The sequence below is a fragment of the Grampus griseus genome (genome assembly GCF_964374135.1).
Source record: "Grampus griseus genome assembly, chromosome: 20".
Taxonomy (NCBI): Eukaryota; Metazoa; Chordata; class Mammalia; order Artiodactyla; family Delphinidae; genus Grampus; species Grampus griseus.
The window spans coordinates 25,242,368-25,260,976 of record NC_139014.1 but is presented as its reverse complement, the minus strand read 5'-3'; the positions used below and the strand labels follow the sequence as shown (position 1 = coordinate 25,260,976).

General features: G+C 47.8%; 1 protein-coding gene across 1 annotated transcript; it reads right to left on the bottom strand.

Annotated features, from left to right (window-relative positions):
* Positions 1-15,617: 15,617 nt before the first annotated feature.
* Positions 15,618-18,272, bottom strand: LOC309838592 (C-C motif chemokine 1-like; the record flags this gene model as incomplete). Its single annotated transcript, XM_082679774.1, has 3 exons — positions 15,618-15,811; positions 16,923-17,037; positions 18,197-18,272. 3 exons carry the CDS (start codon positions 18,270-18,272, stop codon positions 15,721-15,723), a joined length of 282 nt encoding a protein of 93 aa, XP_082535900.1. The 3' UTR covers positions 15,618-15,720.
* Between the last annotated feature and the right edge of the window lie 337 nt (positions 18,273-18,609).

Below are 18,609 nucleotides of genomic sequence, written 5' to 3'. Positions count from 1 at the left end.
GTCATTGGTTGGAGAAATACCATGATTCCAGTACAAACATGGAAACATAGCAAGGCAGTGTTTCTGGGCTCTGATCCCAGAACTGACCCTGACTCTCTGAGTCACTTACAGCAAGTCAATTTCTCTCTCTGGCATTAAGATGCCCCATACAAAAGTGGAAGTTGTTCTGTGTCACAGGCAGGAAGTGAGAGGATCTGGCAGACAACCTCATAAACTCTCTCCTGCTCTAGGAGCCATGTCTCCTGGGACCTTGGCCACATCTGTTGGCTAGGGTAGGGCCAGGAAGAAAGTGCCTAGAATTAAAACCACTGAGCCAGCCAGGAGCCCAGCCTAATGGCAAATACCTGCAAGTCAGGTATATAACCTGTCTGAAGATGAGCTTTCCATTGAAGTCCAAGGTAGTACACCTAAACCCCAGGCATCTAAATAAGGCACCTAAATGTCAGCTGGGCAAAAGGAGTGCTTTCCAACCACAGTAGGCTCCATCCAGTTCTAACCACTCTCTTCCACAGCCTCAAGGTCAAGCTCCCTCTGGAGATCTGGGCCCAGGGTTTCATGAACCACCTAGACACAAATCCTAAATTCCAAAGGCAAGAGACTCACCCTAAACTGGCACCAGGCCACAGCACAAGACACAATCCATTTGTTTTCCCCGAGCATTACCCAGAGGCACTCTGGGATTATGTCGTTGTATTTCAAATCACAATGAACTTTATGAATGACATTAAACATAAATGTGTTAAGTGATATGTCATCTTATTTAAATTGTTGATGTTTATGTGCCTTAACTTGGATATTAATGTTTTGAAAATCCCCATAAAAATAGAGCTAGCATATGACCTTGCAATCCCACTCCTGGGCGTATATCCAGAGAAAAACGTTGTCTGAAAGGATACATGCACCCCAGCACTGTTTACAAGCCAAGGCACGGAAGCGACCTAAATGTCCATCGACAAAGGAATGGATAAAGAAGATGTGGTACATATATACAATGGAATATTACTCAGCCACTAAAAAGAATGAAACAATGCCATTTGCAGCAACATGGATAGACCTAGAGATTGTCATACTGAGTGAAGTAAGTTAGGCAGAGAAAGAGAAATATCATATGATATGCCTTGTATGCGGAATCTAAAAAGAAATGATACAAATGAACGTATTTACAAAACAGAAACAGACTCACAGACCTTAGAGAATGAACTTATGGTTACCAGAGGGAAGGATGTGGTGGAAAGGATAGTTAGGGAGTTTGGGACTGACATGTACACACTGCTACATTTAAAATGGATAACCAACAAGGACCTACTGTATAGCACAGGGAACTCTGCTCAATGTTATGTGGCAGCCTGGATGGCAGGGGAGTTTGGGGAGAATGGTTACATGTATATGTATGGCTGAGTCGCTTTGCTGTGCCCCTGAAATTATCACAATATTGTTAATTGGCTCTACCCCAATATAAATTTAAAAGTTTTTTTAGAAAAAGAAAAACACATCCTTCCACGAATGGGTTCATATCTGTGAGCACAATTCATTCCCTTGTCAACTGGGGGCAAAGAACTGGTGAGGTCACTTGAAGCTGACAAGCATCCTCTTGGGCTCTCCTCTGATTTCACCCTGGGCTCGGGCAGGGAGCTTGCTGCGGGCTTGGACTCATTTCACTCTCTCAACAACTGCTCTGTGTCTCCTCACTTCTTGCTTTCTGCACACAGGCTCCTCCTTGGGTGTCATCTCAGGTCAGGGGTTGGCTCAGCCTGCACATTTGCCTGAGGCTCACAAGGGCGGGGCAGTGAACACTCTGGGTGACAACTTTCCACCAATGCAGGGTGGAAGGCAGATGCTTAAATGCTTCTGCCACCCTTCCTTCCAGCAGCTGATTCTGGGAGCCATTCTGCAGGCATGTCAGTCAGTTCGGGAGAAGCTATCCCCATCGCCCACTATACCGACCTTATTCTGCATGCTTCTGTTCATTCCTCCTCCTTTTCCGTCTCACTCGGCTGCCTCTCAGTCATGATCTCGGGGTCACTTCCCAAAGGAGCTATGTATGAGAGAAGTTCTCATCTCAGGCTCTGCCTTATTGATTCATTGATTTATGCAGTCAATATTTGTTCTCCTTCTCCCAGCCAATGCCTGGATTTCAACAGGCAATTTCGCTGGCTCAGGGCCAGGGATTTAGCTGGGCATTTGTTTGGTGTGTTTACCAAGGCTGGGGCTGGGGTCAAGATCAGGGACTCACCCAGTATGTTCTTTGGGACCAGGGCTGGGGCCAAGACTGTGGACTCAACCAGCATGTTTGGTAGAACTGGGTTCAATAGGTCAGCCCACAAGTCAGGGTCAACCGGATGAGGACTGAGTTAGCCACGTAGCTAGGAGAATGGTGACCTAAAGAAGGATTCAGCAAATAAGTAAATGTATTGAAGATAATGGAAGCCATCTCCCTTACTGTTGGAGAAGCTTCCATAGAAAAATATGGAATGTTGGAAGCAAGAAAAACCCTGTGGTGTTGGACTGCAATTGGAGGTATCAGTGTGAACTTGAGGTTTTACAGGTAGATGGTACATATAGATAGATAGATAGATAGATAGATAAAGATAGATGGATAGATAGATGGTAGATAGATGGATAGAAAGATTGATAGAGATAGATAGATAGGTAGATAGATAGATATACACACATGGATGATAGGACGTGTATATATTAAGCATATGCTCAACCACCAAACACCTTTCCAGATATGGCTAAATATTTTCCAGAGTTATGTCACCAGTTTACACTCACTCCTACCAGCAATGTATGAGAGTTTGAGTTATTCCATATTTGGTATTTCAGCACTGGGTACTGTCATTCTTTTTAAGTTAGCCATAATGATTATGTGTATAATTCCACATACTTATGGTTTAAATTTGCATTTTACTCCTGACAGATGAGGTTGAACATCTATTTAAATGTTTATTAGATATCTTCTTTTATGAAGGTCCACTTCATATCCTTTGCCCATGTTTAGATTGTTTAGATTTGGATCTTGTCTATTTTCAGATTGCCTGTCTTTGTATTATGAATTTGTAGAAGTATTTTCTACATTCTGAATAGGAATCTTTTGACAGACATGTGAATTGAAATATCTTCTCATAATCTGTTATTTTATTTTTCACTCCTGTTTTGCCTTTTGATGATACAGCTTCCTGATTTGATTTGATTGATTGATTGATTTCCATGGAAGGGCTTACAAAGACCAAGATGTAGGTAACTAGAGAGATACAGGATCAGGGTGCTGTACACATGTGTTGAATTGTTCTTAGGTAACAGGTTCAAATGTAATTAATTGGCCTAAGAGAAATTTCTGTCTCAATCTTCAGCGAGTAAGTAGATCAGAGCCTAGTTTTTAACCCCATTGAGTTGGAGCTTCTCTATATATATCTCTTGGGAGAGAAATGTATTTCAGTTCAGCATTGTCTACTGAGTGCCACTGTGTGCTTGGTGCAATGCTGGCACTGTGGAGGGTGCCATAACGGTGGTAAAAGAGACTCAGCACCCCCATCAGGACCTCCTCATCATGCACTAATGAGTATCACTGGGCAGAGGCCAGAGGATAGTTGGCCCAAGATAGGCCTTTGCTGATTTACCAGAGAGAGATGGGGTTAAGAGCATCCAAGGAGGGGGATACTTAGAGCAAAGGCCTCAGATAAGGAAAAGTCCAGAGGGATTGGGGAATGGCAAAGAGACCTCAGTGGCTAGGGTTAGTTTCAGGCTTTGCATTGTGTATTGGATAGGGAGAAGCTAGGAAGGGGAACCCCCGTCTTGTTGACCTTCCTAACAGGAAATACAGCTTCCTAATTTTAAAATAGTCCATTTATCAATATGTTCCTTTATGGTTAGTGCTTTTGTTTTCTGTTAAAGAAAACTTTTTTTAAGCAGACAGCACAAAGTTATTCTCTTACATTATCTTCAAAAAGAGTTATTTTTTGTTGTTCACATTTAGAACTACAATCCACCTTAACTTGATTTTCGGGTATGCTGAAAGTTAGCGATCAAGATTTTATTTTTCCATATAAATATCCAATTGGTTCAGCATCAGTTATTCAAAAGAGTACTTTTTCTTAACTAGTCCACAGTGCAAACTTAGGTTATATCCAATATCAATGTATGTATGGTTCTATTTCTGCACTCTTTAATCTGTTCCCTGGCATATCATCCACTCTTGGAACAGCGGCACCATGTCATAATGACTACTGCTTTCTAAAAACTGTTATCATCTGGGAGTGTAAGTCCTGCAACTTCGTTCTTCTTTAAAAGTTGTCTTAACTATTTTAGGTTTCTTATTTCTCCTTTAAAAGGAATCAGCTTATCAATCTCCACAAAATTCTGGCTCGGATTTTAATTGGGATTACATTGAATTAGGAGGAAAATCTGTTACCGAATCAAATTTGGGTCCACTCGCCTGTGGACAGAAGAACTTCCGTCTCTTTGGCCACTGCACCAGGGTGTGCCAAATACAAAGCTTTTTCTGCCTGCATTTTTTATTTAGTCGTGGGAAGGGGCAGCCTCAGGCATTCATCCTGGGAGTCTCCCCCAAAGAGAGGACAGCAGAAACTAAAAACTATAAACACCTGAATTAGCAATGCAACAACAGGCAAAATGCTAAGACCTCAGTGGGTAGGGAGACCGCACACCTCAGTTTGCCCAGGACAATTCTGCCTCACCCCTGTCTGGCTTGGAAAATCAATTACATGATAATCTTCCCACAGAGGAGAACCCTTATGTCTTTTTAGGCTCCTTGGATCATTGGTAAGTATTCATTTTTTACTATATGCTGGTCCAGAGCATGACCAGAAGGATGAATCTGTTTTCTAGAGTAGAAGTAGGAGGGCTTGAGCTGGAAGGTCATCAGCCATCCATTTCAGAGCAAGTTTGGTTCCCTATGAAATCTGTGAAGCCAAACCCAATGTAAGCCAGACCTCACATAAAAGAAAGAAAAAAAGAAAAAAAAAAGAATGTTTATTTCAAAGAGGATAAAAAGAAACACCCAGAGAGCTGAAGGAGTGTGAATGCCTGATTACAGTCTTCTTTGGATAAAACAGAAACTTTGCTTCTGTGGTATGTGTGTTTAGGCAGATTAAATTCGTGTTTGATTACAAACCCCAGGGTAGAAGGAAAATAAATATGTTCTTGAAGACTAGGCGTTCCCAATGGGAGGAGGAGAAAAAAAAGTCATTAGCTAATACCCTGATGGCTGCCGTCTCTAGGAGAGTCTAGATAGATCTCATCATGGTACCCCTGTGCTCAGAGACCCTCTGGGATGGTTCCCCATCTCCCCAGCATAGCCATGCTCCCTAGCATGGCACTCAAGACCCTCCTATCTGAATCCAAAATATTTTCTCTTCCTCCTTCTCCTCTTGTACCCTCTCCTAAGTCACACAGCAGAGGGCTTCCCGTGTGCCAACACCTTCTGAGCTTTGCTGCCTGAGGGCCTTCATTCCTCCCCTTCTTTACCTGATGGAAAATGCTAATCAATCTTTAAAGCCCAATTGAAACGGCTAAATGCCCTCTAAGTCCTTTCCTAGCACCTTTTTTCTGCCCCCTTATTTTTTTTTGCGGTACGCAGGCCTCTCACTGTTGTGGCCTCTCCCGTTGCGGAGCACAGGCTCCGGATGTGCAGGCTCAACGGCCATGGCTCACGGGCCCAGGCGCTCCGCGGCATGTGGGATCCTCCCGGACCGGGGCACGAACCCGTGTCGCCTGCATCGGCAGGTGGACTCTCAACCACTGCACCACCAGGGAAGCCCTGAAATAAACATTCTTGTAAAATAGTGCAACCTCAGAATACAGATCAAGGGATAGACCGCAAAAAAAAAAAAAAAAAAAAAAAAAAGATGGGTGGAAGACCTAAATAGACATTTCTCCAAATAGGATATCCAGATGGCCAATAGGCACATGAAAAGATGCTCAACAGCGCTAATTATCAGAGAAATGCAAATCAAAACCACAGTGAGGTATCACCTCACACTGGTGAGAACAGCTATAGTTTAAAAGTCTACAAATAACAAATGCTGGAGAGGGTGTGGAGAAAAGGGAACCCTCCTACACTGTTGGTGGGAATGTAAACTGATACAGCCACTATGGAGAACAGTATGGAGGTTCCTTAAAAAACTACAAATACAGTTGCCATATGATCCAGCAATCCCACTCCTGGGCACATATCTGGAAAGAAACTCCAATTCTTAAAGGTACATGTACCTCAATGCTCATAGCAGCACTATTTACAATAGCTAAGATACGGAAGCAACATAAGTGTCCATCAATAGATGAAGAGATAAAGAAGATGTGGTGTGTGTGTGTGTGTGTGTGTATATATATATGACCTTCAAGATGGCGGAAGGGTAAGACGTGGAGATCACCTTCCTCCCCACAGATTCATCAGAAATACATCTACACGTGGAACACCTCCTACAGAATACCCACTGAAAGCTGGCAGGAGACCTCAGACCTCCCAAAAGGCAAGAAACTCCCCACGTACCTGGGTAGGGCAAAAGAAAAAAGAAAAAACAGAGACAAAGAATAGGGACGGGACCTGCACGAGTGGGAGGGAGCTGTGAAGGAGGAAAAGTTTCCACACACTAGGAAGCCCCTTCGCGGGCGGAGACTGCGGGCGGCGGAGCGGGGGAGCCTCGGGGCCACGGAGGAGAGCGCAGCAACAGAGGTGCGGAGGGCAAAGCGGGGAGATTCCCGCACAGAGGATCGGTGCCGACCGGCACTCACCAGCCCGAGAGGCTTGTCTGCGCACCCGCCGGGGCGGGCTGGGCTGCGAGCTGAGGCCCGGGCTTCAGTCAGAGCGCCGGGAGAGGACTGGGGTTGGCGGCGTGAACACTGCCTGAAGGGACTAGTGCGCCACGGCTAGCCGGGAGGGAGTCCGGGGAAAAGTCTGGAGATGCCGAAGAGGCAAGAGATCATTGTCTTGGAGAGCGCGAGGAGAGGGGATTCAGAGCACCGCCTAAACGAGCTCCAGAGACGGGCACGAGCCGCGGCTAAAAGCGCGGACCCTAGAGACGGGCATGAGACGCTAAGGCTGCTGCTGCCGCCACCAAGAAGCCTGTGTACGAGCACAGGTCACTCTCCACACCCCCTTCCGGGGAGCCTGTGCAGCCCGCCACTGCCAGGGTCCCGGGATCCAGGGACAACTTCCCCGGGAGAACGCACGGCACGCCTCAGGCTGGTGCAACGTCACGCCGGCCTCTGCCGCCGCAGGCTCGCCCCGCACTCCGTGCCCCTCCCTCCCCCGCGGCCTGAGTGAGCCAGAGCCCCCGAATCAGCTGCTCCTTTAACCCCGTCCTGTCTCAGCGAAGAACAGACGCCCTCCGGCGACCTACACGCGGAGGCGGGGCCAAATCCAAAGCTGAGCCCCTGGAGCTGTGCGAGCAAAGAAGAGAAAGGGAAATCTCTCCCAGCAGCCTCAGAAGCAGCGGATTAAATCTCCACAATCAACTTGATGTACCCTGCATCTGTGGAATACATGAATAGACAACGAATCATCCCAAATTGAGGAGGTGGACTTTGGGAGCAACTGTAGACTTGGGGTTTGCTTTCTGCATCTAATTTGTTTCTGGTTTTATGTTTAAGTTAGTTTAGTATTTAGAGTTTATTATCATTGGTAGATTTGTTTATTGATTTGGTTGCTCTCTTCCTCCTTTATATATAAATAAATATATATATATATTTTTTACTCAGCCATAAAAAACAATGAAATAATGCCATTTGCAGCAACATGGATGGACCTAGAGATTATACTAAGTGAAGTAAGTCAGAAAGAGAAAGACAAATACCATATGATATCACTTATATGTAGAATCTAAAATATGATACAAATGAACTTATTTACAGAACAGAAACAGACTCAGACATAGAAAACAAACGTTGTTACCAAAGGGGAAAGGGTGTGGGGGAAGGATAAATTAGGAGTTTGGGATTAGCAGATACAAACTACTATATGTAAAATAAATAAACAAGGTCCTACTGTGCAGCACAAGGAATTATATTCAATATCCTGTAATAAACTGTAACGGGAAAGAATATGAAAAATACACACACACACACACACACATATATATATATATATATATATATATAAAACTGAATCACTTTGATATGTACCAGAAACTAACACAACATTGTAAATTAACTATACTTCAATGAACATAAAAATTTTTCAAAATTGAAATTATCGGCACAGGCCTGAGCACTTTGCATGCACTCATTATCTTATTAGGTTCTCAGAACATCACAATGAGGTAATAATTAGCAATCAGTTCCTCTTAGAGGCTCAGAGAGGTAAGCAATTTGCTCCAAATCATATAATCAGTAAATGACAAATACAGTACTTAAATCCATGTCTGGTTGACTCCAGACCCCAGGCTCCTAAACATATTTTCTTACAAGATAATAGGTCCTGAAGCAGAGGGAAGGACAGACAGGAGTCCCTTCAGCTGGAAGTGTTTGAATGTCCCCCCACTCACTCAATTTGGAGAAGAGTTTGGGGTGCATGTGTAGGAGTGGATTGTAAGAGGATAATAACATACAAGACTCAGTTGGTTAAATTCATTGGCATGAATGTGCTTATCCAGAATTCAGGATTCAATGCACTAGCACAAGTACTTGGGGATGATGAATATTTAGCTAGATTGGCTGATTGGCTGATTGGAATCTAGGCTTTAAAACAGGCCTGCAGTTGATGAAGTTGAAATGCCAGAACTCCCCTGGGACATTAGGAAGGTGTCTAAAGGCTCAGGGAAGTGGGTCTATTGAAAAGGATCTATTATGTGCAAGCTGCCTAGCCATCCCTAACTGCACTCCCGGGCAAGGCCAGAGGACACTTCCTTTACCAAGGCATGCTTTGATGGGGCCGTGAGAGGAGCTTAAGAGCTCTCTGGTGGCTATTCACTACAGATCAGAGATGGCCACGGGATATGCTGGAATCCCGCGGTTCTCAAATTTTAGTGCCCATTAAGAATCACCTGGAGGGCTTGATACAACACAGTCTGCCATCCTACTACTGGTGACAATTTAAGTAATCATGATGCCAGCAGCTGCCATTATTATGCTCCTAAAATATATGAGCAACCCAACTCCAGAATCCCATTTGGAAGGTCTATTACCAGAAGCCACTTCGGGTACCTAAACCTATGTCAGTGAGGAAGAAATAGATGACACTGAAATTGGAATGATTTGAGGAGGGTTGAATTAAAATGCTATTTACCAAGATGTGGGCTGGGTGTGGAGAAACCATAGGGCTGCTTTGGTACTCTGAGGCTAGTGACAGCATGGTGACCACCCTTGGACCCAAAGGAGCAAGGACAGAGTGTGGTTCCCCAAAACTGGACGGAGAGAGTCATAGAGAGGGCCACCTGGAAAGGAAGTGAAAACCATTGGTTGAGGGCTGCATCCAGGCAGAGGTATAAGGAGGCAACAGAGAAATCAGTACTTCACCCTAACTACTCCCTCTTTCCAACACCCTGCAGGGTTCCCGCATGTCCAAACCCAACCCAAAGCCAGAAGACCTGCAATCTCATTGATGTGATCCACAAAAGAATGGCATGTGTGTCTGCAGGGACAAGCTTGAAATCTTTTCTTTTGTGGTTCCTGAGAAGTTTTTATGTCAAAGACTTATAAAATGAGTCGAAGAGTGAACACTTTTGATATTCCCTGGAAGCGATTGTGTAAGATCAGAATTATTTGTTCTTGGAATGCTTGGAGGAAGAGCTGTTAAAGCTTCTGGAGACTGGAGGATGTGTTGTGGGAAGGTTTTCCATTACTGATTCAATTTTTTAAATAGTTTGAGGATTTAAAAAAATTTTTTTCTTGCAATCTGGTAAGTTAGATTTTAAGAAATCCGTCCACTTCTTCTAAATTAAAGTTGCTGGCATAAGGTTCTTATTTTCTTCTTGGTGTCTGCAGGCTCTGTAGTGATGTTCCCTACTGGTGCCTTTTTTCATGGTCAGTTCAGGAGAGTTTCAGCTTCTTTGTAGGCTTGTCAAAGAACCAAATTTGAGACTCTTTAGCCCTTTGTCTATATATTCTTTTCTATTTCACAAAACATAGCTCTTTATTTCATTTCTTTTACTATCACTGGGCTTGTTTTGCTACAGTAGAAAAACTTGCAAGGATGGAAAGTGGACAGGAGAATATTCCAAGCAGGTGCAAAAAGTAAGCAAAGTCTGGGAGCCAAGAATGAGCATGGGGATAGGAACACTCAGGCCAAGGGCCTTGCCAGGTATTCTATCATAGTCCAAGCTGTCCCCTCCTTGCCACCGTGCTCATTGGCACTCCCCCCACCCCAAGCTCCTAGCTCAGACCCCTTGCAGGAGGGAGCCAGGTTCAGGAACAAAGAGCCCACTTCATTGCTCTGTTCCCCACCCCGTCCTATCAATGATTCTTCCCGAAAACAAGGGGCTTAGACAAATCAGTTGTTTTCAAACTGTATCCCTCTGGGCCTGAGTAGCAGAAGGGAGCACTTAGATGTGATGGGAGGAGCCTGGTCACCAGAAGCTGGCTTTAATTTGTCTCCAGTATGAGACTTCCACCTAAAACTTGCCTTGGAAAAAGACATCAGCTACATGAAACTCTCTTGGTGATTATATGTAAACAGACTGGATTTTTCTCCCAGTGTCACCCCTCACTCCCCATGAGACATTGGGCAAGTTATTTAATCTCTCTGCCCCTCGGTGTGCCCATCTGTAAATGGGCATGATAATAATAGCGCTTACCTTGTCAGGACTAAATATGTAATAGGGGAAAGTCCTTAGCATAGGAGTTTTTTTCTATGGTTTCTTTTTCATTTGGAGAAAGCAGCTCCTCGGATCACTTACTAGGGTGCGTGCCAGCCATCTGTGTTCTGTCTCCATCTCTGTGGTCTGGGCGGCTGGAGGGAAACGGTGCCTACCCTGCTACAGGCCACAGCTTTTGCCTTGCACTTCCTGGAAAACTCTTCGGCAACCCAGCCTCCAGCTTAGTAGATTCAGGATACACGGTAAGAATTCAGAATCTTAGTAGATTCATCTTGACTTGACTGTACCCTGGCCAGGCAATGATCCCACTGGGGGCCCCCATCCTCTCTGCCTCTCTACAAAGGCAGGCGGGGCAGCCAGAGCTGCCAAGAGGCTGAGATAAACCCAGAAACCAACAGCTCTTAGGCTGAAGCTCACATCTTCCCCCTCCAACAGGAAGGTGTCCACAGCGCCTCTGTGTCTGCTGCTCACAGCAGCTGCCAGCAGCACCCAGGTGCTCACTCAGCCAAAGAGATTCAATCTTTCTCCCCCTTCCCTTCCTCTCTCTCCTTCCCTCTGTTTCTCATCTTCTAGGAAGGCCTAAGCCAAAGTGACCCACTTCGGAGACTCTCAGAGCACCTGGGGTCCTTGGAGTTTTAACATCTAATTTTGGAGACAGAAGGCAGAAGCCCAGGTTGGGGACAGCAGGCATCCTACCTGCCCCTCCCGCCTCCAGGACACCGCAGAGTCAGAATAAAGCCTAAACTCTACTGAAAATTCAGGGCCTTTTCTTTGACCCCAGATGATCGCCTCAAACCCTGCAGGTTGGGGGGCCATATCCAGGACCTGTCACACTGGCCTCCCTCAGTCAGCAAAGATGTGTCCTCACCATGCAGAATCAACCTCAAAATCTTGAGCCACATGTTTCTGGTCCCACCCCCTCTCGGGGCGGCCGGCAGGAGCACTGGACCTGCGTGGAGAAGACACACTTCTACCTCTTAGCTTTCCTTCCCCTGCTGCGTTCAAGCTGAGAAAAGCCTGACATCTCAGATGCTTTTTCTCCGTGACTTTATTTCTAGATGCACTCCGCGACCTGTTCAACTGCTGTTTCACATTTAAGCATAAGAAGATCCCCTTGCAGAGGCTGAAGAGCTATGGAATCACCAGTAGCCAGTGTCCACAGGCAGCTGTCCTGTAGCTAGAAAAACCCTGCTCCCCTCCAGCCCCCCACCTCATCTCACCCCTTCCCTTTCTTCCATCCCCCCCATCCTAAGTTCTGCCCCACAAGACAGACATAGACTAATTTGAGATGTCCTACTCAGGGGATAAGATCCAACCAGACTATGTAATCCAAAGCCTCCTATTACATCAGGGACAGGCCCAGAGCGGGCCGGTAACATCCCACACCCTCCTTGCTGAATGGGTACCAGCTCACACTCGGGTGGTTGCTTTGCTGGATGCCAGGCCAGCTTCTCCCAGGGCGCGGCAAGAACAGCAACTACCCCCAGAGGGCCTCTCCTTTCCACACCCCTCTGACTTCCTGTCCCAGGGCAGCCCCTCACCTGTAGCAGGTGGGTCTGGTCATCCCTAATGAGTCATCCCTTGGATAAAACCCTCCAACATTTCACCTAACCCTGCCAGCCCACCTTCATCCACAGCTTCAGAACCAAACTGGCCAAGGACATCGGTGCCGACCCAAAGGAGAAATGGGTCTGGAATGACATGAAACACCTGGGTCAGAAACCTCACACCCTGAAGACTTGGACCCTTTCGGCCACACTAAGAGCAAGCCAGAGGCTGAGAGATGATTCTTCTCCCCCAGGCTTCCTGTCTCTATCCTGGACTAAATTGACCTGAATTTTCAAATAGGGTGCTTTCTGTTTCCTGATGCAAAATGTACTATGTCTTAAGTAATATTTAGTATTATTTGAATTGTGGCTGGTTGGGGAGTTATTTTGAATATTGGTGATCTCTTTTTTTAAAGCAAGGCCTTGAGCCACTTGGTTCCCGTCATGAGCCCCAGTTCCTTCTCCTGTAAGCTGTGGGCAGTGGGTCTTTCTCCTGCCCAACTCCCCAGGGGTGATGAGCGTGCCTATGAGAGCCATGGCGATGAAGGGCTACTGCAATCTAGGGAGGACAGCGCCTGGTGAATGTGAGGTGTTGCGAAATGTGTTATTATGGAAACATGAATGCAACTGTAGGATGGCTGACTTTTTGCAGAAAATACATTTTGTTTAAAATCTCTAATACAGTAATGGTGTTTTCTTCAGGGGTAACTCCCAACCAGTAGGGGGTGCTCTCAGGTGCAGGTGGATGGCAGAGGGTGCTAGAGGAATGTGGATGTAGCCAGGGCCTGGCTGTGTGGCTAACCTGGGCCCATCTGAGTGTCAGGGAGGGCCTGGCTCATCAGCCCAGGATATTCTAGAATGATGGCTCCAGTCCCCAGCATTAGCTTCCAGTGGGTCTCCCTGCCCTCGTCCTCCACCCTGGAGTAATACAGCCAGTAAGTGCACTTGACACACCCGTTGGCGGGGGTGGGGGAGGGGGAGGAATCAGGTGGCCCCGTCCTGATTAGCATCAGACTTGACAGCAAAGATGGGACTTGGACAGATGGTGTAGCACCATCACAGCAAAGACTCTCCCGGAGGAGATGCGGGATGGAAAAGAGGGGAGAGGGCCTGCATGGAATATCCCCAAATAGTCAGAGTAAGGGATCCAGAATGGAAAAGCCAGAGACCTTTGGAAAGGAAAGTTGAGGCACGGTTATAGAGGAATCGGAATATCAAGGTGGGAGTTTGGAGTCAGCTCTGAAGTCTTTGGAGTGATAGGGAGGGCAGGGTGTGGGGTGCCAGGAGGAGTAGCCTGGGATCGGGGCCGAGGGCAGGATGGGGTTGGCAGGGGGGCACGGAGAACAGCCTACTGCAGTGGTCCAGGTGAGGGGTAGCCAGAGAAGCAGGGCAGTCATGGGGGCAGAGGGAAGAGATGTCCTAAGAAGAATGAGCCAGATGCGCTGCGTGCTGAATGCCGGGGCAAGAGGGAAAAGCCCTGAGACACAGGACAGGAGACCGCCTCCCCTAAAGCCACCGAACCCTGAGACCCAGAATTCACTGCCCTCCTTTGCTAGTCTCCCTAGAGTCTCAGGTCACACAACTTGGAGCTTGTGATTGTCCCTCTTAAAGGGACAGGACCTCCTCTTCCTCTCTATCCCCTGAGGGGCCCCCTGTTCTTCCCGAGACCGCCTCCCTCCCCTGGATGACTTGTGTTGGCATCTTCATCAGACGTGGACCCACCGATGCCTGGACCCTCCCCAGAGCCTTTCCCAGGAGAAGGCCCTGCTAACCAACTCTGCAGGCTCCTTCCGGTTGAGACAGGGTCCGGGTATCATGCTGTACCACACAGTCACGTGGCATCTGGGGACTCTGAAGAGTTCTACCCTGGGAGGCATTGTAAGCAGCTTTGGTCAGGAAAGCGCTCTCTGCAGGAGGTCCCTTTTGTCTTGTTGCTAAACTTAAACCAGGCACCCCCATGCTCTACTCGTCTCTGGCCCTAGCACACTTTTCAAACCTTTTGATCACACAATACTTTGCCTAACTTGTTGGTTCTTTACATAGATCAAAGAAGCAGAAATGAAGAGTAAGTAATTAACGGAGTGCCAGATCTCTTCCCCAACTTCCCCTTCAGTAATCTCTCGAAAAAACTGCTAGCAAGAGAGCATCTAAAAAAAGATCACAAGGAGTCCACAAGTCTGCACACAGTGGGGGATGGTGACGACTCTGACCCCCTATTTCAGTGATTAACTGAGATTACTTCCCTGTTTCCCCTTAAAAACGTTCATGGCCGGGCTTCCCTGGTGGTGCAGTGGTTAAGAATCCGCCTGCCACTGCAGGGGACACGAGTTCGAGCCCTGGTCCGGGAAGATCCCACGTGCTGCGGAGCAACGAAGCCTGTGCGCCACAACTACTGAGCCTGCATGCTACAACTACTGAAGCCCGTGCACCCTGCAGCCCGTGCTCCGCAACAAGAGAAGCCACCGCAATGAGAAGCCTGTGCACCGCAACAAAGAGCAGCCGCCGCTCGCCACAACTAGAGAAAGCCCGCGAGCAGCAACAAAGATCCAACGGAGCCAAAAATAAATAAATTAATTAATTAAAAAAAAAAAAACTTTCATGGCCGGGCAGAATCTTCGGAGGTGGCTTTGGGGGGACACTGAGTCCACCATCTCCCCAGATTGCCAGCATTCTGATTAACGGCAACTTTCCTTTCTAGCAACACTCGTGAGTTTGGTTTTGTAAGCAGCCGAGCAGCGGGAGCCCTGGGCTCTAACGCCAGATCTAATCCTGACTTTCTGCGTGTCCTCAGGCCTGTGGGTGTCCCTCTCCAGCCCTCAGTCACCTCATCTATGCAATGGGGCCAGCATCGTCTTACAGGCACATGATGCCCAAGACCCCATCCAGCTAGGGCAGCTTTTGGATATCATCAGCCTCTGAACCCTCTGGGCAGCGCAGAGTGGGCGGGGGTGATGGGGAACATCCTGCATCCAAATGGGGACCCAGCCCCACAGGGAATCTACATCACAACCCAGAGTCCACGCTTATCCCCCAGGACAAGGCAGTCAGCTGAGAGATGTAAGTCATTTATTGGCTTCTATGATGAGAAGTCAGTTCTCCTGGCACCTGGTCCAACATGTTTCCTTTTCTCCGGCCCCTGACCCCAGCCCCTCAATGTCAATCAGCTTTGCACCCTGAAATCCCTGTGGGGTCCAAGAGGCACAGGGAGGCAGAAGTTGAAGATTCTAGAATTTAACTATATAAAGTGCAACAACATATCTTAACAGGACCCAGCAGACCCTCTGGCGTGACCCGGCAAAGTTGGGGCAGAAGGACTGGTGTAGGGTTGGGCGTTGAGGGGACAGGTAAAGCCACACGGTGTCCAGAGTCCAGGATGGAAAGGAATCAGCTCATATTTCCTTTCACTGGCAGGGGTTTATCCTTTTTAAATAAGCCCGAACCCACGATTTTGTCTGTGAGACACAGGCCTCTCGGCCTCCGTTCAGCTTCAATCTGTAGGCAGAGAACAAAGGAAGGGCTAAGTCACCTGAGCCACCCCCCGGCTGCCACACACAAGTCCCCTCACCCCCTCATTGCTCCTGGGTGCCCCTAAGCTTTTCTCCCGGGGCCTATAAAATGAAGTCGTTGCGTAAGACCTACAGTTTGTACGCTGGGAGGAACACCCAAACTTCAGGGGCAAGGGATGGGGGGCTTTAAAAATTTCATTTCGTGGACCCCTTTTGCGGATTCATTGTATCAGGGTAGAGCGAAGGCTGCCGACATTCTGAGGATCTGCTAACATGGAAAATTCCCCTCCCAGAACATCTCTGAGGGCCCACCTGCTCCATCTTTTCATGTGTCTGTGTCCATCCGGGACCCCTAGTCATTGCCTTGGATGTGTGTGTGTGTGTGTGTGTGTGTGTGTGTGTGTGTGTGTGTTTCTTTTCTGATCTACCCACCTCCCAAACTTGGCTATTGTCCAAAACCGTAGATCAATTCTGCCTTTAATTATCTGCAAGACCTTAGACAAATCTCTCCAATTCCCTGAACTTCAGTTTTCACAATAATGAAAATGTGTGCACCAAGAGAGTTAGATGAGATAGTAATATACACGAAAGTGCCTTATAGACACTGAGTGGCAAGTGTAAGCTACCTCCCTGGAGCTTCATAACGACCCTGTGACGCAGCTATCGTGTTTACCCCACTTCACAGGTCAGGAGTGCAGAGGGGCTACCCAGATAAGGAAGTTCAGAAGACTTACCTGTCCAGAGTCACTCAAGACTATAGGTTGGCAAATCCAGAAGCAGGAACTATCTGAGAGCCCCTCACGCTTACCATCACCCAGTAGTACCTGGAGCTTTTAAGCTCTGGGCATAAAATATTAAGATATAACACTTGGCGCCTTGCAGCTCCAAGAAACTCATGTCACTGCAGGAACACAGGTGTTCGTCCTAGCGCCCACTCTCAGCTCTGCGCCCAGGTTTTGGCCTCCTCACTAGTTCGGTTAAAAAACCTTAATCCGGTGGAACATCGCCATCTAGCGTCTGCTATTCTAATTCCAGGGCGGCCGCTCTCTGTCCTCTGGAGAAGGGAGTCAAGGATGGAAGAAGATACAACCACTCACATTAGATGGTTTTTGTAGGAGCAGGTGGAGCTGGTGTTCTTGTAACACTGGATGCTCTGCAGGGACATCTTTCTCTCCACCAGTGTGAAACAACACTTGGAGGATGGCACATGCACTAGAAGAGAAGTGCAAAAATGGTTTGCATCCATTTCTCAAGCTGGACTGAGTTCCTCTCATCCAGGATGGGGAAAAAAGCAAAAACAAAAAACTCTTCCAGAACAGGCTCAGGCTTTGGGATCACATCCAAAGGGCACTAGTGTCTCATCAGCCACCCAGTTCTGTATTTAGGCAGTCAGGACACTGGGGTTCAGATCCCAGCTCCCCACAAAACAGCTGTGTGGCTTTGGTCAAGATGAGCCCTCCCCTGGGCCCCAGACTTCCCAGCTGAAAAGCAAGACTCTTTAGACTGATTTCGAAAGGCTATTCTAGTTCTGACATCCCACCACTAGGGTATGGCTCTGTCCTTACATTTGGGTTCAAGGGCCCTGAGACCCTGTGAGTCTGATTCAACAGCAGTCCACTATTTGGGGCAGGATTAGGGACTGTTTTAGGAGCTCAGACTGATGAAATGACCAGGCAAGAGCTTCCAGGAACTGATCAGCTCCACGCAATCCCAACCTCACCCTCCACCCTGGTCCTCTCAGCTCTGACCCACAACTCCCACTCTGCTGGTTTGTAACCCCCCCTACACACACCCCACCTTCAAAAGACTTGCATTTCAATCCTGGCTCCTTCCTCCTAGTTTGACCGTTTGCAAAGCCCCTTCCATATGTCTGCTGTTAGGTCAGTATTCTCTCATCAGCCTTAGAGGGTAGGCATGATCAAACCCATCTTACTGATAGCGAAACCAGAGTTTGGGAGGTATAGTAACTTGCCCAAGGTTAGCCAACTGTTAAAGCCCCAGATCCTGACCTCAGACTCTGCCCGTTATCTGTTACACTGTGGAGGCGAGACCCCAGTCAGTCCTTCCTCTGGACCTCAGGCCTCCAGCTTGGCCTCAATGACCTCACAGCTGCCCTCCATCAGTCCGCAGGGTCTGGACGAGGCTGGCCTCCTTTGGCTGAAGCCAGCTGCTCAGCGGTCTGTGTTGGCCCCAGGCTTATGGCTCTCCTGCTGTCCCCCTGCCCCCGAGCAAGTCCTCCCTTCCTCGTCTTCAGGGAGAATTCTTTCTGGAGGAGTGGAGATGAAGGGGTGAGCCTGCCCCCAGCCCCAGAGCACCTGCCGGCGTCTCCGCCCTCCCCAAGGAGGAGCAAAGTGACTCCAGCCAAACTCACTGCTCTTGGCATCCACATCCTGTAGCCATGCCCCGGCCAGCAGCAGGCACACCAGAGCGGCGGTGATGACCTTCATCTCGGGACGTCCAGCTCAGGCCTCCCTGGAAGGAGTCCCTCAAGGAGCCTGGTGGAGTGAAGAGCTGTCCTCTGGCCCATCCTGCAGTACCCAGAGCTTTTATTAGAAGACATGGGTGGGGTTTTCCAAGCCCCAGTGCAGAGGTGGGGAAGTCACAGGAAGAAGAGGCGGTTACTCACGTCCAGTGACCACATGGAAAACTCCTTTCCTTACCTCCCCTGGGTGGTGTGAGAGGTGTAGGGAAACTTCCCTAAGCGCAGGAACAGATACGGATCTTGAGAGGCTGAGTAGAAGCTGTCCCAGCTGAATGGGACGTGGAAAAAGGTGAATGAGAGGA